The sequence below is a fragment of the Bos grunniens genome, chromosome 5, assembly GCF_055505025.1.
Source record: "Bos grunniens cultivar Pamir isolate PY7600 chromosome 5, Bosgru_T2T1.0, whole genome shotgun sequence".
In the NCBI taxonomy this organism is placed as follows: domain Eukaryota; kingdom Metazoa; phylum Chordata; class Mammalia; order Artiodactyla; family Bovidae; genus Bos; species Bos grunniens.
Genome location: NC_141169.1, coordinates 33,212,091 through 33,239,082, shown reverse-complemented (window position 1 = coordinate 33,239,082; position 26,992 = coordinate 33,212,091). Strand labels below are relative to the sequence as shown.

The following is a 26,992-nucleotide window of genomic DNA, read 5'->3' as shown; positions in this document are numbered from 1 at the left end:
GCGGGCCGGGGGCGGAGCGCGGGCGGCCGGCGGCTCCGGCTCGGCTCGCGGCTCCCCGCTCCGGCTCCGGGCCCTGCACCTGTGACCAGCGGCCGCGCTCGCCCTCCGCGCCCGGCGCCCGCAGCCCGCAGCCCTATGGCCCCGTCCCGCCTGCAGCTCGGCCTTCGCGCCGCCTACTCGGGTCTCAGCTCCGTGGCCGGCTTCTCCATCTTCCTCGTCTGGACGGTGGTCTACAGACAGCCGGGCACCGCGGCCATGGGGGGGCTCGCAGGTACCCCGGGGCGCGCGGGGGGCGCTGGGGTCCGGCTCCCGCGGCTCGGGCGCCCGGCTGCGGGGAGGCGCCGGCGGCTGCTCCGGGAAGCTCCTCCCTGGCGGCGCTTCCCCGGGGAGTGGGTGGCGTGTTTACCCAAGACTGGCCGTGGGCAGAGCAGGCCCCTCGTGGGCCCGGGCTTCTGGGCATCCCTAGGGGACCTCGGGGACCCAATGCCCGCCCCAGGTCCAGGGCCCCGATGTCCCGCCTCTGCCGTTTTCACCAGCCCCGCAGCCCCCAGGTTAGCCCGTCCGCTCTCCACCCTGTGCCTCGGTGACAGCGCCCCTGTGCGCCCGCTGCCCTCGCCACCTCCTATGGGCGGCCAGGTGTGAAGACACCCAAACACACACGCACTTGTTCTGGGGGATCCGCGCCCCTTCCCTGGAGGCTGGGTGAGCGCGGAGAAGGAGTCAGTGGAAAGGAGGGCTGGGTTTCCCGGGGAAGCCCGGCTGCCTCCTTCCAGGGTGGAGCCCAGCCCCGGCAGAGTCCTCAGCGGGGGCTCAGGACTGCGCTAGGGGTTTGAGGGAAATTGACGTTTTCTTTCCACCACGTCGGTGTCTCCGTGCCACCCTCAGGAGCTGTGGCTCCTGAGTCAAGGTCCGTTCAACCCCGCCGGCCTCCCTTTCTGTGCCTCCAGTAGGGCAGAGGAGGCTAGCACTGGTGTTGAGAGCGTCAGCGCGCTGGTGGAGGTCCCGTGCTTACCAATGCTGTGCTCGCTCTGCATCTTTGGGCATGTTGTTCACTTCTCTGTGTTGTAGAGTTGGTGAGAAGACGAAACATATTTTTTCTACTTGCTCACTTTTTTTTTTTTTTTTTTTTAACGCTTTCTATGTGTCGGGCACCCTGTTAAGCAAACTGCTTCTGTCATCTCATTTAATCCTTAATTAGTCATTATTCCTGTGTCCATTTTACAGGTCAGGCTTAAACTGAGGCTTAGTGTAAATAAATAGCTTACCCAGGGTTACACACCTCCATGAAATAATCTGTGTGGGAAAGCACTCTGGGAAAAAAGTACATGTGAGGATAATGCTTCTACATTAGGATGATCTTATTGGTAACTAAACTCTGCCAAAAGAGCCCTAAATGGACTAACTAAAAATAACTAGATTTGCTCATTGCCCTGAAGCTTACTGACTACGATCTGGATAGAGAAGGAATGGAGGTGGGGTTTCTGCCTTGTAAGAGGGGCATAGGTTACTGCAGCCTAAGCAATGCCAAGCCGAGCACTGGGGGTCTCCAAGGAAGGTGAGTGGGTGCCTGGCTGGGCTGCTCCTCATGCCCGCCTGGACTCCCCACCTGTGGGTTCCTGTCCTCCTGGGGGAAGCCTGCCCACCTCTGCTCAGTTATCTGCAGTCCCCTGGCCCCTTTCTGCTCTGCACCCCGCTCCCCCCGCCTGCCATGCCCCTCCTGGTTCTCTTGTCCCTGTAGAGTATTCCCATTTCCCTCGGCCCTGCTGCTTTCCCCTCTGGATGGCAGGATGACTCCTCAGGTGAGACCCAGGGGTTGCCCTGATGAGACTGGACAGGAGGGGGCTGCTTGGAGCTGAGGAGGAAGGGCCACCCCTGGAATCTGAGCTGGGTGTGTGGAGTCTGACCCATGGAGGTGTGTGACCGTAGGCACATCAATGCCTCCTGGGCTCGGTTTCCTCTTCTGTTAGGAATGGGAGGAGATGCTGCCGACAGGCGTGTTGTGTGAGGCCCCCATTCAGGTCTAGAATGTAACAGCTGTCTGTCCTCTCCCTGAATCACCCATCTTGCAGCTTCCTGTTGGGGGGCCCTGGGGAGTCCCAGGGTTTCCCTCTAACCCAGTCCTGCCTTCTCTCCCTCCCTGAAGACATCCCTTAGCCTCCAAGACAGGCCAGCTATGTATGGAGTTGCGTGCAGGGAGAGGTGTGAGGGCAGCAACAGCTGGGGCAGGATCCTGGCACCTCCCTGACAGCCATTGCAGAACCGAAGATGCCCGGTGACGGTGGGAGCGGCGGCCGTGGTTGTGGCCCTCGTGGTAGCAGCGGGGCAGGTGGGGGAGGGGCAGTGAGGGCCACACGCCCGCTCCACGTGAATGAGTGCTGAGAGTGTCTGCAGCCAGTCAGCCTCTTCCTCTTTTGGGGAGAATCATCAGCAGATTTGTGAGCACCCCACTTCTGACTTGGCATTTTCAGAAACTGCCGAGTCACCAGAGGGCAGCCCCAGCGCACTCCCTCCCCTGTGTGCCGGGCGGGGCTGCTGGGGGGTGCTGGTTTCCTGGAGCCCCTGGGAAAATGTGCCTGGGTGGAGACCCACTCTCCCTGATCCTGGTGGTTGTCCGGGAAGAAGTGGCTTGAGAAGCTGGAGAAATGATTTTGCTTGGGAACCCTTGGGAAGAAGACTGACTCTAGGTCTAGTAGACCAAAATAGAGTAAGATTGGAAAGCTTGGCTGGGTATCTAGCGGGCTCTAGGTTCTTCCCGTGAGCTGAGTGAGAGAAGCTGGGGTGGGGAGAGGGGTGTGGGAACAGAGGGGGCCCCATGTTCAGTGGCTCACTCATCTGCGTTTCCCTGTGGGCCCCCCAGTCTCCTCCTGGCTCCTCACCTCTAACCCAGCCACTGGGGGTTCTTTCACTGACCAGCTGTGTGCCTTTGATGCCCCAAGCCAAGCAGGGCCCTACTCCTTGAGGCAGATGGGCTGGAGCAAGGAGTGAGGTTTGGCATGGACACGCAGCTGGGTGAGGAAACTATCCGCTCTGCCCCGAGTCATGCAGACCAGGCTTCCTGCAGTCTAGAGTGTCCCAGGGAAGGGAGCAGGGCTGAGGCGAGGGAGGGACCCTGGGGACTCTTGCTGCCTCACTGACCACCTGGGTGGAGTTAGGGGCGGTCCCTCTTCTATGGGCAGAGGCAGGAACCAGGATGAGTGGGGATGGGCCTGCTTCCAGATGTGGCTGGTGTTTATCTGGAGGCCAGGCCTGTGAGCAGGGGAAGTGAGAGGTGGGGGCAGGTTGTGCCTGCTTATTAACGGAGAGCTGGGATCTGGAACACCCTGAATGGTCGTCTTCCTCTTCTTCCTGCTCAGCCCTTTTTACTACATGGATGGATGTGGGGGTGGATACATGGGTGTTTGGGAGGCACCGCTGGAGCACAGCTAGTAGACTAAGAGAGGGCATCTCACAGGCCCTTATTTCAGCGTTTCCTAACCCAGAGATTGCTGAGTCACAGGGGAATCGCTCTGACCTCCTTATTTTTCCCCTAAGCTGGCTTCCAGAATCTTTAAGTGTAAAACATCAGAGAGCCATCTATTTCAGCCCCTCCATGGTGACAGAGGGCAAGTGGAGCTGTCACAGAGGTGCCCATCTGACGGCTGCTTGGATGTGCATAGTGACAATACCCTTCCTTCTTAGGGCCCTTTAAGAAACCAAACAGCTCCCCCAGTGAACACTTAGGATGCACGTGAGATGATTGGGAAAGATTTCTGGGAAGGGTGACTAGCACAGCATCCATTCAGATCATGGAAGACGTACGCAGAAGCTGGGGGGTTGGTATTCTGTCCTTCTCTGGCCTGGACCTGCTTCCTGCCTAGGCAGGGATGAGGACATGCTTGTCCTGGCTCAACCTGACTCTAGGGCCACATTCCAGATCCCTAACCCCTGAGGGAAGTAGGGGTTGAGCGTGGGTCAAACACCATGGGAGAGGAAGCCGCAGGTATTGGCGGAGGTGAGTCCTCACTAGCGGGGAGCCTTGTGTCACCCAGTTTCCAGGTTGGTGGGAACTTCGGGCGTCCCTTCTTTCAGATGTGGAGGCTCTGAGAGTCACGAGCAGCCCTGCAGTGCCAAGCCCAGGCTTCCTGGCTGGCAGCCTCGTGGTTCTCTGTCCCTTGCCAGGCTGCCTGAATTGTGACAGCTTCTGAGGTGGTAACCAGAGCAGAGATCTGTGATGACTCCCCCTCCACCTTCTTATTTTCCCCCAACTTAAAAAAATATTATGAAATATTTCAGGCTCATAAAAAGGGATAGACAATTTAGTGAACTCCCTTAAATATCGTAGATTCAGTCAAAGCATTCTCCCCCACCCCGATCTCCCTATCTGCTTCCCCTCCCTCTCTCCCCTGCCAGAGCTGACCACCGCTTCCCCCAGCCTCCCAGTGCCCCTCTGCGTGTAGTGTGTGCGGCTCACTTTCTGGAAGGCCTCCTGACTCTCAGGATACAGCAGTCTCCACACAGCTGACTCTGCCTCATTCCTCATTCCTCCCTTGTCGGGACCCTGCAGCTCTGCCCCAGACCCTTGCCAATGGAATTAATATTTGCTTCTCTCTTTGGGCTGCGGTGGCAGGCAGCGCCTGGCACAGAGGGCACTCATTGTATTGGCTGACTGGCAGCTGGCATTGGAGGGGAAGAGCCCAGCCAGGCCCAGAGGGCAAACCTATGACCAGCTGGGGGCAACTGGCCTGCCCTTTCAGCAAACAACTTAGGAAATGGAGTCTAGCAGGGGACTTCCCTGGCAGTCCAGTGATCAAGACTCCACGCTTCCACTGCCGGGGGCATGGACTGATCCCTGGTCAGGAGACTACAAGCCTGAATGCCACATGGCACAGCCAAATAAGTAAATAAAATGGAGTCTGGCCAAGAGCAAGAAGAAGGCCACATGGGAACTGGGTGGTCCTGGGGGTTTTACCACTGGGCCTCCCCATCCCATAAAACCAATACATGGAGTTTGGGAAGAGCCCCACTGCCCACGCCATTAGCCTTTCAGTGTGGTGGTGGTGGCCTCTGAAGGTGAGGGAGCAGGAGCATCAGAAGAAGTGCTAGTCACTCAGTCATGTCTGACTCTTTGTGACCCTATGGACTTTAGCCCCCAAGCTCCTCTGTCCATGGGATTCTCCAGGCAAGGATACTGAAGTAGGTTGCCATTCCCTTTTCCAACGGATCTTCTCGAACCAGGGATGGAACCTGCGTCTCCTGCATCACAGGCAGATTCTTTACCGCTGAGCCACCTGGGAAGCCCAGGAGGAGCACCAGGGTGGGAGCAGTGCCCCCACATCTGTGGCCCCAGGTTGGGTAGTAGGGAGTCCTTGGAAAGCAGGTTGGACTGCAGTGGTCCCCAAACTTTCTGACTTCAGGACCCCTTTATGCTCTTAAAATGTGGGGAAACCCCAAGGAAATTTTGTTGATGTGGGTTATATCTATCAATATGTACTGTATTAGAAATTAATACTGAGGAATTAAAAATTCTTAACCATTTTAAACTATAATACTAAAAATAACATTGTGATAAGTAACTTTTTTTTTGGTAAGAAATACTCAGGTTTTCCAAAACAAACAAAAAACTAGGGAGAACGATGACATGGTTTCATATTTTTGCAAATCTCTTTAATGTCTGGCTTACTGGGAGGCAGCCAGAATCTCTCAGCTGCTTTTGCATTCATGTCCTCTTTACATCGCAGGCCACTGTGGACTCCAGCAAACTCCGCTCAACAGGGACAGAGAAAAGGCCCATACTACCTTACTGTTTTTTTTGTGAGAACAGTCTGGTCTGGGGGGACCCGCAGGGCCCTGGGGGTCGGCATGTGAGGACGGAAGGGCCCCCGCCTGAGCCTCCTTCGGTCTGTCCCCGGCAGGTGTGCTGGCGCTGTGGGTGCTGGTGACGCACGTGATGTACATGCAGGATTACTGGAGAACGTGGCTCAAGGGGCTGCGCGGCTTCTTCTTCGTGGGCGTGCTGTTCTCGGCCGTCTCCGTCGCCACGTTCTGCACCTTCTTGGTGCTGGCCATCACTGGACACCAGAGTAAGGACTTCCGCCGCGGCAGAGAGTGGGCGGGCCGCTGGGTGGGGCGCTCAGTAGACCCCAGATTACCTTGCTACGTCCAATGTTTATGCCCACAGGACTGGGCAGATCACTTAACTTCCCTGTACCGAGGTTTTCTCATTGTTAAAGTGGGGAGAATGGACCCCCCAACCCCAGCCTCTGGGTTAGAAGGGGTAAGTGTGAGCTGCAGTCAGCATCCAGGAGTGTGTGGTTAGCAGTACCTTTAAGCCTCCTGCCCAGCTCCGGGATGGGAGCGCCCCCTGGTGGCTGCAGTAAGCAAGTAGCCAAAGGCCCTTCCTGCCCGCTCCGATGCTGAAGCAGATTGGAAAGTAGAGGTCTAAGGTCAGTGTCACAATAGCAGGGTGGATGATGATACAGACTTGTGATTAGCCAGCCCTGACCTAGCCTCATCCCCACTGCTTCCTGCTAGCAAACTCTGAATGCTCTGGAACCTCTATTACACCTAATCTCTCCACTGGATCGGTTCAGCCTCTGTTGGAGACTGTGGGGAAGAATGGCCCGGGGCTTGTGGCATGGTGGCTAGGGGTCAAGGGCAAGGTCCTCTTGAAAGTCACAGTTGGATTCTTCTGCCCTGCAGGCCTCACAGACCCCAACAGCTACTACCTCTCTTGTGTTTGGAGCTTCATTTCCTTCAAGTGGGCCTTCCTGCTTAGCCTCTACGCCCACCGCTACCGGGCTGACTTTGCTGACATTAGCATCCTCAGCGATTTCTGACCCCACGGGATGAGGGTTCTGCACCCTGATGGTCCTCAGGACCTGGACTCAGCCTCTGAGACATCAGGCGGACTTGTACACCCCCTGGGAACCCCAGAACTGAGGCGGAAAATCTACAGCAGGAGGACGGATGGTGTTTGTGAAGCTGTCCTGTCCCCTTTGGGGGAGCCCTGGCTGCTGTGGGGAGGGGCCCCGCCGTGTTGCTCATCAGCCTGGCTGGAGGGCAGCTTTAGACCTTTAAAACGTGGCTCTATTTTCTTAGCACTCAGTGGGCAGTCTTTGTAAGCAGGCCAGGGCTACAGTCGCAATGGAGGCCGTGCCTGGGGCCCAGGGGCAGGCAGTATGGTCTCTGCTGCCCTGGGCCCTCTCCCTCAGGCAGGGTGGGACCCTGGGGAGGTCAGGTCAAATAAGGGGTCTCTAGTAAAGGCTTCTCAACCCCCTATCCCAGCACCCCCATCCTTGTGTCCCCCAAGTGTCAGGTAGTTGAACTCATTGGTCCCAGGGGTGGGTGACATTGGCTGTCTTTTCCCAAGGCCTGGGGACCTGGGGGGAGTTCAGTGTCCCTCTCCCCACTCTGTTCCCACAGCACTGGCTCCAAGATTGTGCTAGAGCCGTTGCCCCTTCACCACGTACATCAGAGCAGGATGCCCCAAATGAGGCCAGACTCAAGGTCTTGGGGGAGGTGCTCCTGCCCCCTAAAGGGCTTTGGGGAAGGGGGCAGCAGATTGGGCTAGAAGAAACTCTCAAGTGAGGCTTCTATAGCCCAACATTTCCACTCAGTCTTCTCACACCTGCTCCTCCTGGCACCCGAGTCACTGCAGCCCCCAGACGCGCCCCACCCCCACTGCCCCTGCCAGCTGCCCTTCATGAGAGCTTTTTATCTTTCAAAATCTCCCTTCCAAAGGACAAAATCTGCTTTACCACCTATACACTGGCCCAAGGGCGGGGAGGGAAGGGCCGCATTAATCTTTTCTTCGGCTGCCATTTTGCACGGTCCACCCCTTTCCCACCCGATGCGTCCTGCCCCTCAGCTCTTTGCCTTATCTGTGTCACTGTCACTTTAGCAAAAATACAGCAGCCATTTGTATCATCCAGCCTCCAGTGCTTTCTTGCGGGATGGACTGTGGGAGCAGTGGGTGGGAAGGGTGGGGATGGGAGGGCTCTCCAGTTGTCTCATTAAGTAAGCCATTTCTGTAACAGAGGAGGTTCTCTCCCTCTGGTCCTACTTGAGGGACTCCCCATGGGGGAACCCCTAGGCCAGCAGCACACCCCCAGCCCTCTCAACACACCCCCAGCCAGGGTGAGGATGCCCTTGGGCACAGCTTCAGCAATGCCTGTGGGACTGAGTGCCTGTCGCCCAAGAGGCCAGGACAGAATGGATGAACATGCTTTCCTTGTGTTCTCCAGGCTCCGAAGACTTGGGGCCAGATCCTAGCTAATGAGGCTGCTGCTTCTGCTGCCTGAAGAATCCTGGCCATCTCGGAACTGTCAAGACAGGCGCCGGCAGCCCCAGCACCTCACAGTGGGTGAGCGTGCCCAGTCCTGTAGCCTCACCATTCTCTCTTCTAGGCTCAGTAGATGCTTAAGGAGTCAAGGTACATTAGAGCAGGCAGGAACACAACAGTGTCTATTTCAGGAGACTTCAGCTGATAAACAGAGGCCCCAGGAGGTGACTTACCTGACGTGACTTACCAGTCCCACTTGGGACTGAGACTCTTTAGGGAAGCCCGAGTGAGTGGGTCTGCAGGCCTCCATGTCCCCCAGCCCTTAACCAGTCCTCTGTCTGTGGACCCAGAGCTGCCGCCTCCCTGTTACCCAGAGGTGGGGCAGGCGGGGGCAGCCAGGGTGGGTTCAGGATAGATTCTTCCTGCAAGGCAGCTGCCACATATCAAGGAGCTGGAGGGAGCTGCCTGCCAGCCCAACCCGTCCCTTCTCTTCCACAAAATAAGGTATAAACTGCTGTGTAGCTGCGGGCCCACTGCCCAGCCCTCATCCCCCGGAGGCCCTTTCACATGCACCTTTAAAGCAAATAAAACATTTATTGTTCAGATTTTTTTCCATTTTTTTCCTTTTTTACAAAAACATGCATACATACACAGGGTATAGTCTTGGGGAAGACACACGCACTTGCACGCACACACACTCCCTCTCTTTCACTCGCACACGCGTGCATGCACGCGCGCACACACACATACACACAAATACTTTCCTTCTTGGCCCCAGGCCTCAACCCCAGAAGCCTCGAAGACTGTGCCAGGGTAGCCTCCCCCTCCCCCATGTCTTCCATCCACTCTCCCACCCACTCTCCCCTCAGCCAAGCTAGTCCTATGTAGGGCAAGAGTCAGCTGGGGTCCAGGAGACCCCAGAAAGAGAGAAGGCTCATGGAGGGGGGCATGGTGACTGAGGGAGCCCTGGGGGGGTCATGCTGTGCTTCTGAGGAGAGATGAAGGGTTTGGCACCATTGGATCAGGAAGCACGGAACTCCAAGAGCACCTGTCTGCTCCACCAGGGCACTGAGATGGTCGACGCAGGGAGTCCTCTGGCAGGGGCAGGGCCCAGATGGGAGGCCTGCCGTGCCTGCTTTCAGAGGGGGCTTTGCCTCACTGCCCCGTGGTGGGGAGGAAGCTTCCAGAGTCATCCAAGGGAGCAGGAGAGGAGGAACTCCCCTGCACCCAGGGACATGGGACCCCTCAGCTCCTCCTAACCATCCTCCCCCGACTCCAGCCCCCAGAGCCTAGGAAGGGCCACTCTGGCAGAGGCCACGTTCACATTTCTGTGTGAAGCCTGGGGCTGTGTGCAAAGTCCGGGGTCTACAGAGCCTAGAATAGTGGTTACGGGCTGGGCCCAGCTGAGCCAGTCCTCCTCTGTGCGGTCCTGAGGAGCCAGGCCCAGCCGGGGGCCGGGACCCAGAGGGGTAGACTCTGCTTTGGGGAGAGGCCTACCGGGGCCCGGCTGGCTGCGCAGCCTGCCTCCTCCAAGGTCCTCTGGTCCCTGTCCTAGACCCCGGGCCTTCTCAGGGTCCTTGGGGTGACTGTCAAGGCTGTTCTCTGGCCCCGACTACCTGCCCGAAGGATCTCTGAAGACCCCGGGAACCGGTACTGCTGCCAGAAGTTGGAGGAGAACCAGGTCCGCGGGGTGGGGCAGGGCGGGGTGCAGCGGGTGGCAGATCCATTCTGGAGCCTCAGAGATTCATGGGTTCCTCCTCCTCCACCAGCTGCCCTGAGGTCCTGGGAGAGGAACAGGGTGGTGCTGCCAGAGTGCTTGGGGCTGCAGGGAGGGCCGGGGCCCAGCTTCCTGAGAAGCCTGGAGTGGCTGTGCCAGGACCTGGGGGGATCCCCGCAGGGGAGGGGCTGTCAGCCCAGGCTCTTACCGCTCTTCAGCCAGGATGCCCACGGAAAGGGATGCCAGCGCCGTCACTGCCTCCACTTCTTCTGCATCGGCCCCTGGCACCCTGTGCACCCAGGAGTCTGGACGGGAGGCCAGGCGCTGCATGCAGCCCCAGTATTCACCTGGACAAGAAGCTGATTCAGAAGGGTCAGGGATACGAGGCCCCCCACCTGCCAGCCACATTTACTAGACTGGTACTGAGGCTGCATATCTCAGGCCAAAGGCCCAGAGTAGCAGACGTGTCCTCAGCATGGGCTCAGTTCTCAGCTGCCTCCACCTCCACACAACACCCTCCCCAACTTGATCCCCACAACCGTGAGAAAGTGAGGGTTCAGTGTGCTGTGAGGAGCTCTCACAAAGCCCAGGCCACTCCCCCACCCCTACGGCTGACCCATTCCCATGGGTATAGGGCTCCCATGAGCACCATCTGGGCCTCCTTCCCCTGGATGGGGTCTGCATCACAGTGACCTCATAGAGCCCTGAGTCCCAGCCTCCTGGAGCGCAGGGTCCCCCTCACATGAAGACCCCAGCAATGCTCAGCCCAGCACAGGACAGGGGAGGTGGGAAGGACACAGAAGGGAGAGCCGGTCAACACTGCGGCCGCTCTGTGTGGCCGTCGGAAGTCACTTATCTGCCCGGGGCTCCCACTGCCCCATCTAGACCGTGGACATGACCATCTTGCCTACTGTTGTGAGAAATAATGTCCATGGAACATGCCCAGCACAGAGCCTGGCCAGCTCTGTGAGGGCTCCATGCCAAGTATAGCAGCACCTTCAGTGTCATGTATGACCCCATGCCGAGCCCAGGTGTGGGAAATCTGTTTTATTCATTTTGTATCCCTAGCACAGATCATGGGGCTTCCCCAGTGGCTCAGATGGTAAAGAATATGCCTGCAATGCAGAAGACCCAGGTTTGATCCCTAGGTCAGGGAGATCCCCTGGAGGAGGAAATGGCAACCCACTCCAGTATTCTTGCCTGGAGAATTCCATGGACAAAGAAGCCTGGTGGGCTACAGTCCATGGAGTCTCAAAGCGGTGGACATGACTGAGCAACTAACACACACACACACACACACACTACACAGATCATGGGTAGCATATAAAGTGCTCCATAGATGCTGAGCTGAAGTTGAAAATTTAAAGTGCTTTCCAAATGCGGGGTTAACCTAGGACTCAGCTCCCAAAGCAGGTGGAGTTCCTAAGACCCTGTGGCCAGAACTGAGGGTCAGGATGGGAACAAGCTCTTCCACAAACGAGGCCTGAGTGCTGCTGGGGGCAGGGCCCTGGCCTAGGGCAGCAGCTGGGGAAGGGAAGCCAGTCCTGCCTGGTCCCCACCGTCTGCCCATCCCTGCTGAGTCCATCTGGAAGGCTCTGAGGGTATTCACCTGTGGGGGCGCCTGCCCCCCATTACTATGGGGTACTTTACAGAATGCCTATTCCAAAGCAGCAGCAGCTCCCCTGGGCTGGCTGGGGTTGGAAGACCTGGGGCTCTGGTCCCTGGGGGCAACAGACCCCCGAGTTTTCCCCAAGTCTGGGGTCAGCCGTGTCCTCTCTCCACACTCACTGTGCACTCGGATCACAGCTTCCAGGGAGCGGATGGCATTGAGGTTGGGTTTCTGCTTCCAGCCTTCTTCTGAGAGGGGATCCACCTACAGAAGAAGGCATGCATCAGTTGCCTGCCTCACAGCGACCCACAGGCCCAGCTCTCCCCCATCCCAGGGCCCTCACTTTCCAGGCTCAGATAGGCATGTGCTCCTGGCTCTGCCTGGGGCAGGGGACACTGACCTGAGGTCTGACCCAGAGAAGAGGCATCCACTCTGTTCCCCTCAGTCCGGGCCTGGCCACCCTTACCCTGCCCATCGGCAAGCCCCCAGGGAGGCGCCCCAACTGCCTGCTGCCTGGGCTGCTCCTGGGAAAACTGGACTGCCTGCCCCACAGATGCACGGATCAAGGGCGGGCACCTCACCTTGTTGCCCAGAAGAGCAGCCACACAGGCCTCGGAGGCATCACAGATGGCTGTGAGGTCATGGCCACCCTCCAGGGCCAGCACCACCGCACCTCCGGCCAAGCTCATGAGCTGCTGCGTCATGTACCCAAAACCTACAAGGTGGATGAGGAGGGTTAGGAGGGGCCGGGGTAGAGGAGGGGAGCCCCTTCTACCTCTGTTATTTCTCTGCTTGGCTCCTCCCTTAGAAAGAGTGACTCGGGTGACAAATCTCTACTTTACCGATGGCTTTCACACGGAACCCCCTGTGAATCCTATTAGTGTGCCTCACTGAATGCTCAGTGAGGTTAAGGGCGGCTAGTAAGTGACAGGGCGAGGACTCGAACCCGGGGTAGGGACTCCAGCCCATGTCTTTTCCACTGAGACACACCATATTCCTCCCTGTCCTCCAGGCTCTGCACTGCTGAGTGGGCTCCCTCTGTTCTGAGAACTCTGCTCCTCCCATCCACCCCCGCCCAGGAGAAGCTGCCCGCCCAGCCTGGGAAGGACACAGGGTGGGAGAAGTCCTGTGACCGAGCCTCCAGTCTGCGGGACTTGAGTCCCCAGGTGTGACTTAGGCCTTCCTCAATGAACCGACCTGACCTGTGCATGATCCCCGTCCCATGCTCATGGCCCTGGGCCAGCCACTGTCACCTCCCTCTTGACTTGGGCAGCGCTGCCCACCCCCCCGGCCCACCTTCATGCCCTTGCCGCCCCCCTAGCAGGGGTCTCCTTACACTTGGCAGAAACATGGTAGCCACCCAGTGGGGGCGGGTGACCCTCGGCAGCATCAAACCCAGCCGACACCAGGACCAGGTCCGGAGAGAACTCCCGGGCGATGGGCATCACGACTATCCTGTGTGCGGGGAAGGGGGGCTCACAGGCTGTGCAGGGCTGCCCAGCAGCGGAGGTGGAGGGCCCTGCCTGGGCCCAGTCCTCTCCCACCAACTCTACGGGGAAGCACCCTACTTTCAGGACTCCCAGCAGGATGAGCGGATGCCTCTGGCTTCCTCGACCTTGGCCCACCATCCATGTCCCTGGTACAGCCTAAGGACTCAGCCACCCAGGGCTCTTAACTGGCAAGAGGCAGGAAGGAGCCAAGGATGAGGGGATGAAAGAGGAGCTGGTGCGCTGTGTTCAGTGGGGAGTGGTGGGCAGGGCCACAGGGAAGGGGCAGGTTACTAAAGCCTCAGGGCAACACCAGAAACACTCAGCACTCAGCCGCCACCTGCTTAGGACTGAGTCGGCCACACGTCACCACTCACCACCTGAGAGCTGACCCGGGCAATAGATCCTCTGAGGTCCTGGGCCACCAGATCCATGCTCATCCTTTGCACCTGCCAGCCCCTCCTCATCCCTCACCCATCCCTGGGTCCACTTTGCTGTCCTTCAAGACCCTGGGTGCACAGATGCCAGGAACCCCAGCCCAAGGCTCCTACAAAATTAACTCCCATTAAGAATACTCCCAAAAAGTCTACGGAGACCTATTTCCAGGCTTCTCTTTCTCCAAATGGAATCTAGGAACCCCCAGAGAGAAATCCACAACAGCTCCTGAGCCAAGTCCCCCTTCTAGAATGGCTTTTCTTAAGCAACGACCCCAATATGGACATCACCTGCTTGTTTTCCCTTTTCCTCCACAGTTTAGGCTTCTCAGCTCCTATGCAAAGTCCACCTCCTCCAGGCAGCTTTCTTTGCCTTAACATAGCAGCTCTGCTCACTTCCCCCTGCCTGTCTCCCTGCACTCAGCTCAACACTGGCTCTTGGTAGCGTGTGACATTATAAAGTACGCCTTGACCTTTTCAGTCTGTTTTCCTGTCTTCCCACAGGGACTGGATGCCCCTAGAGTCTAGTGTAACCATGCCTTTCCCTGTGTCTCAGTCCACAGCCCCACTCCAGGGCTGGCTTATAATGTCTAGTGATTAGATGAGGACAAGCTGACAAGCCACCTCATCACCTCCAACCTGGTGCTGCTGGAAAAGGGGAGGAGAGGGTGGCCCTGCTGGGCCAGGCCTCCTCTGGGCCCCTAGTGAGCTTACCTGAAGGCAGCCAGGTACTCAGGATCCCCCATGGGGGGGTCGAGACCTCCAGCCCAGGCCACGTTGACATTGAAGCCCTCACCGCTGCCAGCTCCCACCTGGAACACAGGAGGCAGGAGAGATGTGAAGAGAGCAGTGTCCCGGGATCCAAACCCCTGGATGTCAGTGCTACAAGAGCAGCTCATGCAGCCCCTTCCCTTCCAAATGTAGAAACGGAGGATCAGAGAGGCTCAGCAGCCTACCCAGGATCACACAGCTAGCTGTGACAGAGAGAGTTAGGGCCACTCATGAGAGTCAGTGGGCCAGAAGATGTGGTTACCTCATCCACAGCCCCACTGCCAGGGAAGAAGTTGCCGTCGTCATGGCGATGAAGGGAGATGTACAGCACATTGGGGTCCTGGTAGAAGGTCTGCTGGGTGCCGTTGCCATGGTGAACGTCCTGTGCAGGGAGATGGGCAGTGGATTAGGGCAGGTCTGAAAGCAGAGAGATGGGGGCTAGGACAGGCTGGAAAGGTCTCCAGGTCAGTGACCATTATGCAGGTCAGGAGTCTAGACCTGGGGGTGAGAACACGGGGACTCCTAGAGTTAAACTGTCCAGGGACCCATGGGTGCTTTGTAAGCCTCAGTCTCCCCACCTTATGTACAGAAATGTACATAACACGCTAGGTGGGGGTGATGATAACATGAGACCTGGAAGGGGAGGAGCCGCACCGAGGGCAGGCCAGCCAGAGCCAGAGGGAGAGCACGTGTTGGGGGAAGGTGAGTGCCAGGAGAGGGAAGCTTCCAGGGTCACACATCAGGAACCCTTACTACTGCGTCTTGCTCAAGGTCAGGGCGTGATGCAAGTGATGGAAACCACACTCCATTAAAGAGGGGCTAGGACAACGAGGCCCAGTGCCATCCTCAGAGGAGCGCCGAGCACCACCCCCAGGCTCCTGCCTGGCCTGGGAACGCGAAGGTGGACTGTGCACGCGCACTAGTGTGGCCCGTCCCTCCGTTCTGCGTTGGAACATCCCGTAAGTAGATGTGAATACGAAGTGGTTAGACACAGGTGCTCCAGGGCTAAAGGGCCTCGGCTCTCAGGGCTTACAAGGTATACGGCTGTGTACAGGTTAACCTAACCGCTCTGTGCTGACTTCCCTTATCTGTAAACCAGGGCAGAGTCAGGATTAAATATGTGATGCGTGAAACCATCAGTGTCTGGATTTGATTAGTGGTAACTGGATGCAAAGGCTGACTCGTTGGAAAAGACCCTGATGCTGGGAAAGATTGAGGACAGGAGGAGAAGGGGACTACAGAAGATGAGATGGTTGGATGGCATCACCGACTCAATGGACATGGGTTTGGGTGGACTCCGGGAGTTGGTGATGGACAGGGAGGCCTGGCGTGCTGCGGTTCATGGGGTTGCAAAGAGTCGGACAAGACTGAGCGACTGAACTGAATTGAGGTTGATGTTATGTGCTATTATTGGCACTCTCAGTACCTGCAGAGGAAAAGCAGAAGTGACCAGATCTACAAAGGGAAGCCAACAGAGGCCCAAAGGCAGCATTCAGATGGCTCCTCCCCTGTGGGAGCCGGTTACGGCTGAGCCCTTCCCACAGGCCAACTCCTCTGGGCCTCCGAAAGGCCCCGTGATGGGGGCACTATCCTCACCCACATTTACACACGGGGAAACCGAGGCTTGGGGAGGCAAATGCAGAACTAGGTAGGACACAAAGCCACGTCTCGGGTCGCCAGGCTCAGGGCTCTTTCCACAGGGCTCTCGGACCTGCAGGGGCCAGGAGCTGGGACCTACCCAGTCCACAATGAGGATCTTGCTGGCCTTGCCCTGCTGTTGCAGCTGCCGGCAGGCGATGGCCACTGAGTTGAAGAAGCAGAAGCCCCTGGGAGGAAAAGACAGAGGTCGTGCCAGCCTGTTCGCTCCCCGTGCCACCCCCACCCCACTTGTCTCCAGCCCGGCCCCAGAAGGCTGACAGGAAGGAGGGGGAACCTGGCCAACCAAGCCCCCCCCACCCCCAACAGGAGGGCCGTGAGGGCCTGCCCTCCACTCCAGCCCATCTAGGCCTCCCCGGGCCTTACATGGCTGTGGAATGGTCTGCATGGTGTCCTGGGGGCCGAACCACAGCAAAACCATTCTGGAAACAGAAATGCTTGTCAACCAAACAGCCAACCGTCTGACCCACACCTCTATGAAGCCGTCCCCCAGCCGCAGGCTCTTCCCCTGAGAAGGGACTATAAGACAGTGTGACTGACCAAGGGGCCCTCTGCTGACCCCCAGGCCGTGAACACAGAACCTCCCATCCTGGGGGCTCCTGGCTGTTATCACTTTGTAATAACAACAGCTATTATTTATTGGGCAAAATCTATGTGCCTGGCATTGTGCTAAGCACAGGGTTAACACTGGATTTCACCCTCACAACGCTCTGAGGTAAATGTTACCTAATCTTCATAACATCTTCATAAGGTAAACATTGTGATTATCTGGTTTACAGACAGGAGAAGCCTGGAGCCTTAGGTGGATTTAATATTAATAACTCGTGCGAAGTTGCCTGATAGCAGAGCTAAGACTTGGGCCACGAGCTCCTAAACAGTGGGGGCTCAACACAAGCTCCCATAAGGTGCCAAGCCCAGAGCAAACAAGCTCGGGTGTCAGCCCGGTGGGTAAAACTTCAGCATCACGAAGGGCCACTCTGCCAGTGCATGGGGCCCTGGAGAGGCTCCGCGACTTGCCCGCGGTCACACAGCAAATATGTTAACTGACCCCGCATGAGCATGGGCCTGCCTCTCTCAGAGACCACAGGACCAGGGGCCCAGTGACTTGATTCCTCAGCAGGTAACGTGAGCCTAGGATTCAGATCTCATCTGTCCCTCCCGAAACCCTGTGGTGATCTCCAGGAGGAATGTGATGCTAGGCCCTGGGTCTGCCTCCCCCGCTGCCCGTTCCCTGCCTCCTTCCTCCGTGACTCACCCACCCTCCACTCAAGCCTCCTACCTTTAGCTCACGGGAGGCCACTTTGAAGGCGAGGTCGGTGACGCTGCCAGCAGCCCAGCGGGCCGCGTTGGAGGAGTGCAGCTCATTCCAGATGGTGTCGGTGTCCACCTGTGGGGGCCAGAGTCAAGACCCGCCTCACCCACGGCCTCCCACAGGAGCCAGGGCCTCGGGGGCAGTGCCCACCCCATGGCTAGGACCCCAGGGGCAGGGAGCTGGGCAGATGACTGCCTCCCCCATGCCCCACCGCCCAAAGGCAAGGCCTCCCGTGTCCCCCAGTCCCAGCACAACTTCTTCCCAGCTTCAGTCCACATCACCAGCCCGCATCTGGCCAGCACTCTGCCGGCAGCATCGCGCCTGCCCCCCCAGTCAGAGGAGGGGGCATGGCGTTACCTGGGCGGGACTTGGGGTTTGGGCCTGGAGGGGGTTTTAAGCCCCCGCTGACTCTGCTCAGGCCCTCGGGATGGTCGGAGCTCGAGGGGCCGTCTGCACCACTGTCTTCCACTCAGGGCCCCTAGCCCAGGCTGGGAGGCCCCCCAAACCCAGTCCCTGGGCCTCAAGGCTAGGGAGGGGCCGGGGGGCGTGATGGGGAGATGGGGAGGGCGAGGCGGACCGAGAGAGGCGAGGAAGGCAGAGAGAGTCGCAAGAGGCTGGAGAAAGAGAGAAAGACAGAGACAGAGAGGGAGAGGAGGGAGGAGAAAACAGAAGCAACAACAGTTGGAAAAATCAGAAAGTGGCAAGAAATGGGAAGTTGTGAACAGGGCGCTGACCGGCTCCCACACAGCCTCCCAGCGACAGTTCCCATCCCTCCAGGACTAGGCCTCCATCCCCTGCTCTACATTCCCGGCCGGGACACCACCACGGGGACATTCTGAAGGGAGGAAGGGCACTGCCAGGAGGCAGAAGTCCCCAGGCAGAATGAGAAGGAGCAGGGAAAGCTAGGGCATCAGGACATGCCTGGGTCTCCAAGGATGCCAGAGGCACCCCACAGCCCCGGGCCAGGTGGCCTGGAGGCCAGCGTGCTCTCAGAGGGAGATGAGCCCAAGCCCCAGGCTCAGCCCTGCTCTCTCAGCCTCCTCAACCTCCACCAGAGGCCTTCAAATTGCAAGGCAAGGGGCTCTACACTCAGGAGGACAACCCACCAACGAGGAGCTTCTAGCCGGCAGAGGAGGCACTAGGGGAGAGCCCCAGCCCACTGGGCCCGGCAGGACCACCGAAACAAGCAGGCGGGGGCTGGGCCTGGGGGAATAGGGAGGGAGGAGGTCTAGAGAGCCTGCATACTTACCCCAACGCCGCCGCAAGGCAGCATCACGAACATCCGCTGTGCCAGGAGGCCTGCAGGGAGAGGCCCAGGCGCATGAACTGAACCCGCTCAGCCTCCGGCCCGGCCCGAAGCAGGGGAGCCCCGAGAAGAGGGCCGGCAGGGGCTGGCATGGGTGGAGGTGGGCAGCACGGGGATGCCTGGACGCCGAAGGGACAAGCTCGACGGAGTGAGGACGAGCGCATAGGAGGATGCTCGGGCTGGGTGAGCCGGTGGCACGGGGTGGTGGGGCAGGGAGGGTCTGGGGGCCCCTACCTGCCAGCTTCCCATTGTCCAGTTTGAGGCGGCTGAGCGGGTTGGTGCCGTAGAGGAGTACATGCCGCTCAGAGTGCACTGACTGCAGCTCCTCCAGGGAGGCCTTCCGGCCCCGGAGAGACTGAGGAAGGACCCACAGAGCCCCTGAGCCTCTGCTTTGGGCAGCCCTCCCCTGCCATTCCCACCGCCCAGACTGGCTCCAGGCCCTCCCAGCTCCTTCCCTCCCACAGCCCTCACCCACTCTAATCCCAAAGCTCCCACCTGCCTCCTCACCTCACACTGGCTCCGGAGCCCCCGTTCCAGCAGCCGGGACCAGATGCTCTGGATACGGCCTGCATGCTCCGGGTGCCTGCTGTTGTCCCCGCAGGAGCACTGGTGCTTCAGCATCACCGAGTCATAGACCAGCCCTGTGGGGAGTGGGCTCAGGGGTCAGGGCCCTGGGGAGCCCCAGACACACCCCACAGTCCCCCATGCCCCATCCTACCCCTCGGCGCCTGCACACACACCCCTAGCTCCTTACCCAGGCAGCCTCGGGCACCTCACCCACACACCACGCAGCCCCAACCTACACAACTGCCACATACTACTGCCTTCCCGACTCACTGACCCTCCTCATGTGGCCCAAGGACCATGACCAGGACCTCAAGAGCTTGGAGCCTAACAAAGGGAGGCCTGAGGCTGGGGGCTCGCCTGGATATGATGACCCAAATAGGAGCCCCAAATCTGGGAGCTGGGAAGCCCACAGAGACACCGGGCCATGTGACAAGACAGATGTGGCTTTGGGGAAATTCAAATAGGGGAAAATGAATAACCACCTAACTGCTCGACCAATAAGAAATGTTTAAACTAAAATACTATGATGACACACTATAAAATCTCATTTTTAGGGCTTCCCTCGTGGCTCAGTGGTCAAGAATCTGCCTGCCAACGCAGGAGACATGGGTTTGGTCCCTGGTCCGGGAAGATCCCACATGCCAAGGAGCAACTGAGCCCTTGTGCCAGAACTACTGAGCCTGCGCTCCACAACAATAGAAGCCGGTGCAATGAAAAACCCACACACCACAACTGGAAAGTAACCTCCACTCACCGCAACTAGAGAAAAGCCTGCATAGCAATGAAGACCCAGCACAGCCAAAAATAAATAAAATTACTATTTTTTAAAATCTTTAAAAAATTTTTAAAGATTAATTATATCACAAAGTATTCATAATGTGTAAAATGAATAGGGCATAAAATGTAGCCACAAAACGTAGTGTATATGGGATTTATACATGTGGCTAGAACGAAGACTGGCCTGAAATACGGCATCGTTTATGAGGGGCTGCCTCTGGGTGATGGGATATTGGCTCATGATTTTTTTTTTAGTAAATTTAAAGGTCACACCTATATTTTTTCCTTTCCTTTTTAAATATTTATTTATTTGGCTGCACCAGGTCTTCGTTGTGGCATGCAGCATGTGAATTCTTAGTTGCAGCATGTGGGTCTAGTTCCCTAAGGATTGGACCTGGGGCCCCTGCATTGAGAGCATGGAGTCCTAGCCACCGGATCACCAAGGAAGTCCCCTGGCTGGTGGTTTTTTTTCCATTCTTATGCTTTTCTATTATTTTTCAAAATTTCTAAAATGCTCTTGAGTTCTTCTCATAAGCAGAGCAACAATGTAATTTTTGAAAGGCCTGAATTAATTGTCAGGAGACCTGAATTCTTAGCCTGGCCTGACTGCCAGCCAGCTGTCCCCTTGATTTCCCGAGCCTGGGTCTCCTTAACTGTAACATGGATACAATCACCTGCTCCATGGGACACTGAGTAGATCTCCTCAGACTAAGAAAGGGCTCTGTGGTCTCGAAACATGTCCAGAGTGAATTATGACACAGGGAATTATGGACTCCCCTCTGAGCCCCCGTGTGCCCCGGCCTCTTCCTCCTGCCCTCTAATCCAAGCCTTACCCGTGGTGAAGGGCAGGGTCCGGGCAGGGGTCTCTGAGCTGGGCAGGATACGGGCCTGGCTGGCGGGCTCTGGGGTTGACAGCGAGGCAGGCGCAGCCGGGGATGACTGAGCCCTGGACAGGGGCCGGTGACTGCCCGGGGCCAGGGGAAGCAGCACGGAGTCTCCAGTGGCTCCTCGGGGGAGCCGCCCGGCCAGTCGCTGCTGCTCCCAGAGGAACACCTGAGGGACACAGGGGGCCTCAGGCTTCAGGTTCTCAGACCCTGCTCCATCCGCCTCTGCCCACAGCCAAGAAATCTCCCGTCAGGCCCCTCTTCTGCAGCAGCCTCTGGCCCTGCTGCCCAGCTGGGCTTTGAGTCTCTGAGCTCCCTACCCATATACTCCCCCAAAGATCTGCAGCCTAGACTGACCACCCCACTGCCCCAGTACTCCCTGAGCCCTCGAGACTCCAACACCAGAACTGGAGTGAGGGGCCTCAGGTCGGCTCTGACCAGGATCTCCTCCTGGTCTCGAGGACTAATCACCGCTAAAGGACACAGGGACCTGCGTGAGCCGCTGCACTCTGTGGACTGTTACCACATCTTATGGGCTGAGCTGTGTCCCTTCCTACCTCGTATTTAGGATTGGACACCCAGTCCCCTCAGTATGTGACCTGATTGGAAATAGGGTTTTCACAGGGGTACTCAAGTTAAAATGAGGTCATCAGGGTAAGCTCCAATATGATTCTTATCTTTATAAATAGGGGAAGTTGGGATACGGACGTGGACAGAAGACAACGTGCAGACCCAGGGAGAAGGCGGCCATCTACAAGCCGAGGGAAGAGGCCTTCCTTCACAGGGCTCAGAGGGAGCCAACCCACCAACACCCCGATTTCAGACCTCTAGCCTCCAGAACTGTGGGGAAAGGAACACCTGCTGTTTAAGGCACACACTTTGTAGTACTTGTTACACGAGCCCCAGCAAATGAAGACTCCATGGCTTGACTCGTTCAGTTGAAGGGCCAAGCCTGGCTCTGCCCCACCTCCTGCCCTAGCACCTTCCTGGAAACAGTACTAACAGTCACAGGGGAGAAGTCCTAGAGCGGGAATGCATGGGGCTCCATGAAAGACCAGTTTCACCACTGGAAAGGGACATGGCTTCAGCCTGAGGCTGGAAGGCTGCTGGAGGTGCACGTACATGTATGTGTGTATGAATGCACGTATGCATGTGTGTGAATGCGTGTATGCCTGCGCGTGTGTCTGTCTGTACCTCAGTGTGGGTTTGGCAGAAGAACCATGGTCCCAGAGCTGTCCCCTGCACTGACGTCCTATCTCCCTCCCTTCCACCATTACCAGGCCCCAGAGTCTCCTGACTCTACCTTCTGAGAGGCCCCTGGGCCTGACCATACCTGCTGGTGCTGCTGGAGAGGAACAGGGCCTCTGGCCTCCTGCTGCCCATGGCTGGACTCCCTATGTTCCAGGCCATCATCCCGAAGTGGCCCCACGCTCCCACCATCCGTCTCGAGGTCCTCAGCCGAGGGTATCTGCCGCAGTCGGGGCTTCTCACTCGGCTTGGCTGACCTCTAGGGGTGGGGGAGATGTCTACTGAGGAGACATGCTATGGCACAGGGCGTGAGGTGGGGAGTGGTGGTTGGGGCCAGATCGTCCTGCATCCCGCTGAGACTCTAGTGGTCACACAGCCCTGGGCCCCACACATCCCCTCTCTGGCCCTGCCCGCCCTGAGTCTCCCTTCTTTCAACCCCAGTTCAGCCACCCCTCACTGCCTCCCCTACCCCGTCCCCCTCACCTTGATCAGCTGGACGTGAGGTTTGAGCCGCTCCAGGCGGGGCTGCAGGGGCCCCAGCAGTGAGGGGGTAGTGGCGCTTGGGGGCAGGGGCTCTGAGCGGGTCCGGCTCAGTGGCCGGTGGAGGCCTGATCCAGAGGGCCGCTCGGTGGTCAGTAAGGACTGGGCAAAGTGGAAGGGCAGTGGCCCAAGCCCGGGCACTGGAAAGAATGGGGTGGGGGGCATAAGGAGGAGACCACAAGGAAGAGTGGAGGGAAGCCAGGGTGGAGGGTGAGGCGAGCCAGGGACTCAGCAGCAAGACGCACAGGAGGACGGGACCCTGGCCATGCTTGGCCCTTGGCAGGGTGCTGGGATCCAGCCCTTCTGGAGAAGCTGGGACTCACCAGTCAGCAGAGGGGTGTGAGTCACTGAGGGATCCAGGAGGAGAATGGGCTGCAGGCGAGAGGGCAGGGGGCCCCCAGCCTCGGGCTCCAGGCCATGGGGCAGGAAGAGGTGAGCATGGGGGTTCCCCAGGACTGGGCCCCGAGGGCCCAGAGTCGCATGGGTCCTGCGGTCACCATCAGCCTGCGGGAGAGTGGGGGAACATCACTGGCGAGAAGACCCTGGTGGGGAGGACAGTGAAGGCCAGGGGCGGGGTGTAGGAGAAGGAATGGAGAGATCTCAGGGTGTTTGGGGTGGGGGAGGGCGCCTCAGCCACTCACCCTGGCAGGGGCGGGCAGCCCCAGTGTGATTGTGGGCAGCAAGGCGAACGGGGCCAGAGAGGTCTCCTGCAGCCGCAGCCGCTGGCCCAAGAGCGCCTGCCATGGGAGCAGGGCAGGGGTCACCGGTTCCAGACCTCCACCCCTAGGCGCACCTTCCCCGGAACACCCCCAGAGGCTTGGGTGGGGGCTGCCCAGATGCTAAAGCCCCAGCCTGGCCGGGCTGCCTGCTGAGGACCGCTGAGCCCCAGAGATGCCCCGGGGCGCCCAGCCTGCCAAGGCCTTACCTCGGAGCCCAGGACGGGGTTGGGGCCATGCTCGCTGTCGTTGGGGGAGCTGCACCCTGATGCCGGCGTGCTGCTACTACTAGGGGAGGAGTCTGAGGGTTGGGGAGAGGGGGGTGCTCAGTTAGGAGCCAAGAGTGGCTAGGAGGGGGCCAGGAACAAGCCCTTTCCGCTGTGGATGGGCTCTGCTTCCTGCTTTCTTCCAGAAGGACAGGAAGGCCACCACCAGCCTCCAGCACCTCTGAACACTTGGTTTTTTAAAGATGCCCCTTCTTTTGGGCAGACGTCAGATTAGCCAATGGAGCAAAAGCTGGGTTCAGCCCCAACTCACCCCCTGGCAAGTGTGTAGGGCACCCTGTGACAACCACCCACAGGGGCCCTGGGGGAGGGCACCAGGCCTGCCTGCCACCCACCCACCCTGCCGGGCCTCACCGCCGAGGGTCTCTGCTGGCCGCCGACGGAGGCTGGGAGGGGCGCTCTCCTTCCGCAGTAGCGGGTTCTTCCTCCGCTCCAGGGACTTCTTGGGCTTGTAGCGCAGCTTCAGGTTGGGCTCGGAGACTGCAGGAGCGCCGGGATCACTTGGTGCACGCCCACCTGGTCTCTGCCCTAAGCCCTCCCTTCCAGCCCTCTCTGAGACAGGCAGGAGAAGGCAGTACCCCCTCCCTGACCCTCTCCCAAGGCTCTTCCCCCTTAGCCCCTCTGGAGGTCCCTGCTGGCCTGTCCACGCACCTGTCTTGCGCAGAGGGAAGTGTTCTGGAGGGTCGCAAGGCAGGCTGGGAACAGGAGGCAGGAAGCTGCTGAGCATGGAACGGGCAGCTCCCTCCGTCTCCAAGGGCTCGAGAGTTCTGTGGAGTGAGCACCAAGGCTGCTTCAGAGGGGCAGGGATGCCCAGAGGCGTAGCAGCCACCTCCTTCCACTCTTTGGGACCTGTCGGGGGAGGCAGCGGGGCTTCCCAGGTGGCGCTAGTGGTAAAGAACCCTCCTGCCAATGCAGGAGACATGAGATGTGGGTTCGATTCCTGGGTTGGGAAGATCCCCTGGAGGTGGGCACGGCAACCTACTCCAGTATTCTTGCCTGGAGAATCCCATGGACAGAGGAGCCTGACGGGCTACAGTCCATGGGGTCACAAAGAGTCGAACACGACTGAAGCGACTTAGGATGCAGGCATGCTGGAGTGGCAGCAGCCAGGAGGGCCAGGCGGAGTGCATGGCCAGTAGGAACAGGGGCCATCTCCAGGGGGCAGTACTGGGCCACCCATCCTGATCTGTCCTTAGGAGCCAGGGTCCCAGACACAAAGGGAGGAAGCTGTTCTAAGAATCTGGATATTTCTGTGCTTAGGGGAAGATACAGAGGAGAAAACCAGCGTGGTGTGCGTGAGTGTATGTGGGGGGAGGAGAGGCTTGTAGGGAAGAAGGGCCTCAGGCGGGGTGAGGAGAGATAATTAAAGGCCAGAGGAGGGCAGGTATCAGCTGGGAGAGAGGGTCGGAGAGGCACTAGGATTAGAGGTGAGGGGTGAGGATTAGGTGAAGGGCAGCTGAGAGCAGCGGTCTGCGTGTGCTGTGTGCTCATTGGCGGACATCCGGAGGGGGGCGTGGCAAGGACACAAGGAGTCGGGGCGGAGAGGGAGTTACCTGTAGGGAATGCTGGGGCTATTAGGATGAACCGTTCTCTCTAGGGCCGCCTGTTGTTTCTTCAGAATCACCTCTGCCAGCTTCTGCTTGACCACACTGCTGGCTACGGCACCTGCAGGGGTGGAAATTATGAGTGGTTTGGGGGGTGGATGGGTGGGTGGCCTCCCTGGAACGTTTTCTGCCCATTGCCCTGATCACGCCCCCCGTGCCCCAGACTAGGCTTCCCAGGGCCCCTTTATGCAACAGCCAAGCCTGAGGCTACACCCCTTCTGTGAAGCCCGCGGGTCCCCCTTCACTTCCTCCCACGTTCACCCCCAGTGCCTGGCAGGCAGAGAGCGACCCCGACTGGAGCTGGCATCCTCCTTCCCCCCGCCCACACGGGGGGCCGTGGACACGCCGGGGGAGGCTTCCACCCTTACTTCGCTTGCTCTTGTCCTTATTGAGAAGCTGCCGCAGCTCTTGTTCCTGCTGCCCCATCTGCAACTCGGGCATCGGCGTGTCCATTGAGAGCTGTGGGGAGGGGGCGAGGAGTTGAGGACAGAGGTGGAGGCTGAAGGGAGGGCGGGGCCGCGTCTGGGCTTGAGGCTTGGTGGGAGCTCTAGCTTTACCCGCATGGGCTCTGCCGAGCGCTGGGGCTGCAGGCCCGCCAAGAAGAGGTGGTGGTGGAGGCGCTGGGGGTGCTGCAGGGCCAGCAGTGTGGGCTCCGGCGGGGGCTCCACCGGGGGCCGCTGGCCCACCCGCAGGTCCATGGGCTGGGGCTGAGGGCCTGGCGTGTCTGCGCGGGGCCTGGGCCAGCCTGAGGGCGCACAGAGAGGGCAGGGTGAGCGGGAAAGGCCCGCAGGTGAGCGGTTACCTAATCCGCCTCCTTCAGACTCACTTGACAAGGCACAACACCCTCCAGGGGCCTTCCCCTTGGGGGCCCTCAGCACAGTCCTGCAAGGTAGGTATTTTCAATTCTGTTTCACCCGTGAGAAAGGAGGTCATATATACCATGCCGTTAGTCTATCGCTGGTGGTGGTGAGCTGAGCCTTTTGACCCCAAGTGTAGTTTTCTACTAAATATATTGCCTCTCCAGGCCACGGTTGGGGGCTGTGGGATTTAGGAATGGGCTGAGTACCCTTTAGTGATACATCCTGGGCCCTGACCTCTCCTTCCCTTCTTCCCCACTGGAGGAGGATTGGACACACATGCCCTCTGATAAACTGATCTCAAAAACAGCGATAGGACAGGCAGTTCCCTTTGTTCTGTCTCCAAGCCCAAAGGGCACCCCAGGCCCTCAGTTGCCATCCTCCCTACTTTATCCCAGGTCACAGGATAAAGAAGAGGTGCCTCAAACCCACAGCCAGCCCTGGCTAGCACCCTAGGCCTACACAAGGCCCAGGTGCCCAGGGAGCTCCTAGGTACCCTCACGCCAGCTCTGGGCCAGGCGTGGCAAGGACGGCAGCTTCAGGGCCTCTTCTCAAGTGTCCCCTGCACCCACACCAGGAGCACCCTGCCAAGGCCATGGACGCAGGGGCTATATATAACCAGTTGCCAGACTAGGTCCCACGCCAGCACCGCCAGCTGTGCCAGGCTGCGCTCAGCAGCCAGACATTCCCAGTTATCCTAGAAAGGAGGTCACAGGTGGGGCTGGGAGCAGGTGAGATCACACAAGCGGAGGAAGCTTTTAAGAGAGGCTTCCTTCAGCTAATGCAGTGCTGGGCATCCCCTATGGCGGCAGCCATGGGCTGTCTTCCAGGCCTGCATTGAGGAGGACTGGAAGGCGCTGGGGCAAAGACCAGCCAGGGACTCAGGAAACACAGCCTCCAGGTCCAGCTGAACCATTATCTTAACATCTACAGCACATGTGCCGACTTGCTGCAAACCCTTTC

General features: G+C 58.7%; 2 protein-coding genes across 11 annotated transcripts in view; one reads left to right on the top strand and one right to left on the bottom strand.

The window, feature by feature from the left end:
- The first annotated feature begins 20 nt into the window (after positions 1-20).
- SLC48A1 (solute carrier family 48 member 1) lies at positions 21-8,863 on the top strand. Of its 2 annotated transcripts, none has more exons than XM_086399774.1 (3): positions 21-271; positions 5,892-6,059; positions 8,223-8,863. In XM_086399774.1, exons 1-3 carry the CDS (start codon positions 136-138, stop codon positions 8,252-8,254), a joined length of 336 nt encoding a protein of 111 aa, XP_086255900.1. In that variant the 5' UTR covers positions 21-135; the 3' UTR covers positions 8,255-8,863. The 2 variants fall into 2 exon arrangements, with proteins under 2 accessions (XP_086255900.1, XP_086255899.1); XM_086399773.1 differs by lacking the exon at positions 8,223-8,863 and adding an exon at positions 6,679-7,905.
- HDAC7 (histone deacetylase 7) overlaps positions 8,835-26,992 on the bottom strand; it is a 36,768-nt gene continuing 18,610 nt past the window's right edge. For 4 of the 9 annotated variants that reach the window (XM_086399756.1, XM_086399759.1, XM_086399761.1 and 1 more), the window contains exons 3-26: positions 25,730-25,917; positions 25,541-25,631; positions 25,122-25,233; positions 24,220-24,335; positions 23,923-24,048; positions 23,494-23,585; positions 23,210-23,305; positions 22,892-23,072; positions 22,512-22,708; positions 22,114-22,287; positions 20,730-20,949; positions 19,060-19,193; positions 18,787-18,907; positions 18,496-18,545; positions 17,214-17,321; positions 16,301-16,356; positions 16,017-16,104; positions 14,541-14,660; positions 14,222-14,319; positions 12,923-13,041; positions 12,168-12,301; positions 11,766-11,850; positions 10,186-10,324; positions 8,835-10,042 (exon numbers count right to left, since the gene is read on the bottom strand). In XM_086399756.1, the coding sequence (XP_086255882.1) occupies positions 9,997-10,042; positions 10,186-10,324; positions 11,766-11,850; positions 12,168-12,301; positions 12,923-13,041; positions 14,222-14,319; positions 14,541-14,660; positions 16,017-16,104; positions 16,301-16,356; positions 17,214-17,321; positions 18,496-18,545; positions 18,787-18,907; positions 19,060-19,193; positions 20,730-20,949; positions 22,114-22,287; positions 22,512-22,708; positions 22,892-23,072; positions 23,210-23,305; positions 23,494-23,585; positions 23,923-24,048; positions 24,220-24,335; positions 25,122-25,233; positions 25,541-25,631; positions 25,730-25,917 (2,891 nt within the window). In that variant the 3' untranslated portion in view covers positions 8,835-9,996. Of the gene's footprint in view, positions 10,043-10,185; positions 10,325-11,765; positions 11,851-12,167; positions 12,302-12,922; positions 13,042-14,221; positions 14,320-14,540; positions 14,661-16,016; positions 16,105-16,300; positions 16,357-17,213; positions 17,322-18,495; positions 18,546-18,786; positions 18,908-19,059; positions 19,194-20,729; positions 20,950-22,113; positions 22,288-22,511; positions 22,709-22,891; positions 23,073-23,209; positions 23,306-23,493; positions 23,586-23,922; positions 24,049-24,219; positions 24,336-25,121; positions 25,234-25,540; positions 25,632-25,729; positions 25,918-26,525; positions 26,649-26,992 lie in introns of those variants that run through there. The other 5 variants (XM_086399757.1, XM_086399762.1, XM_086399763.1 and 2 more) reach the window with 3 other exon arrangements.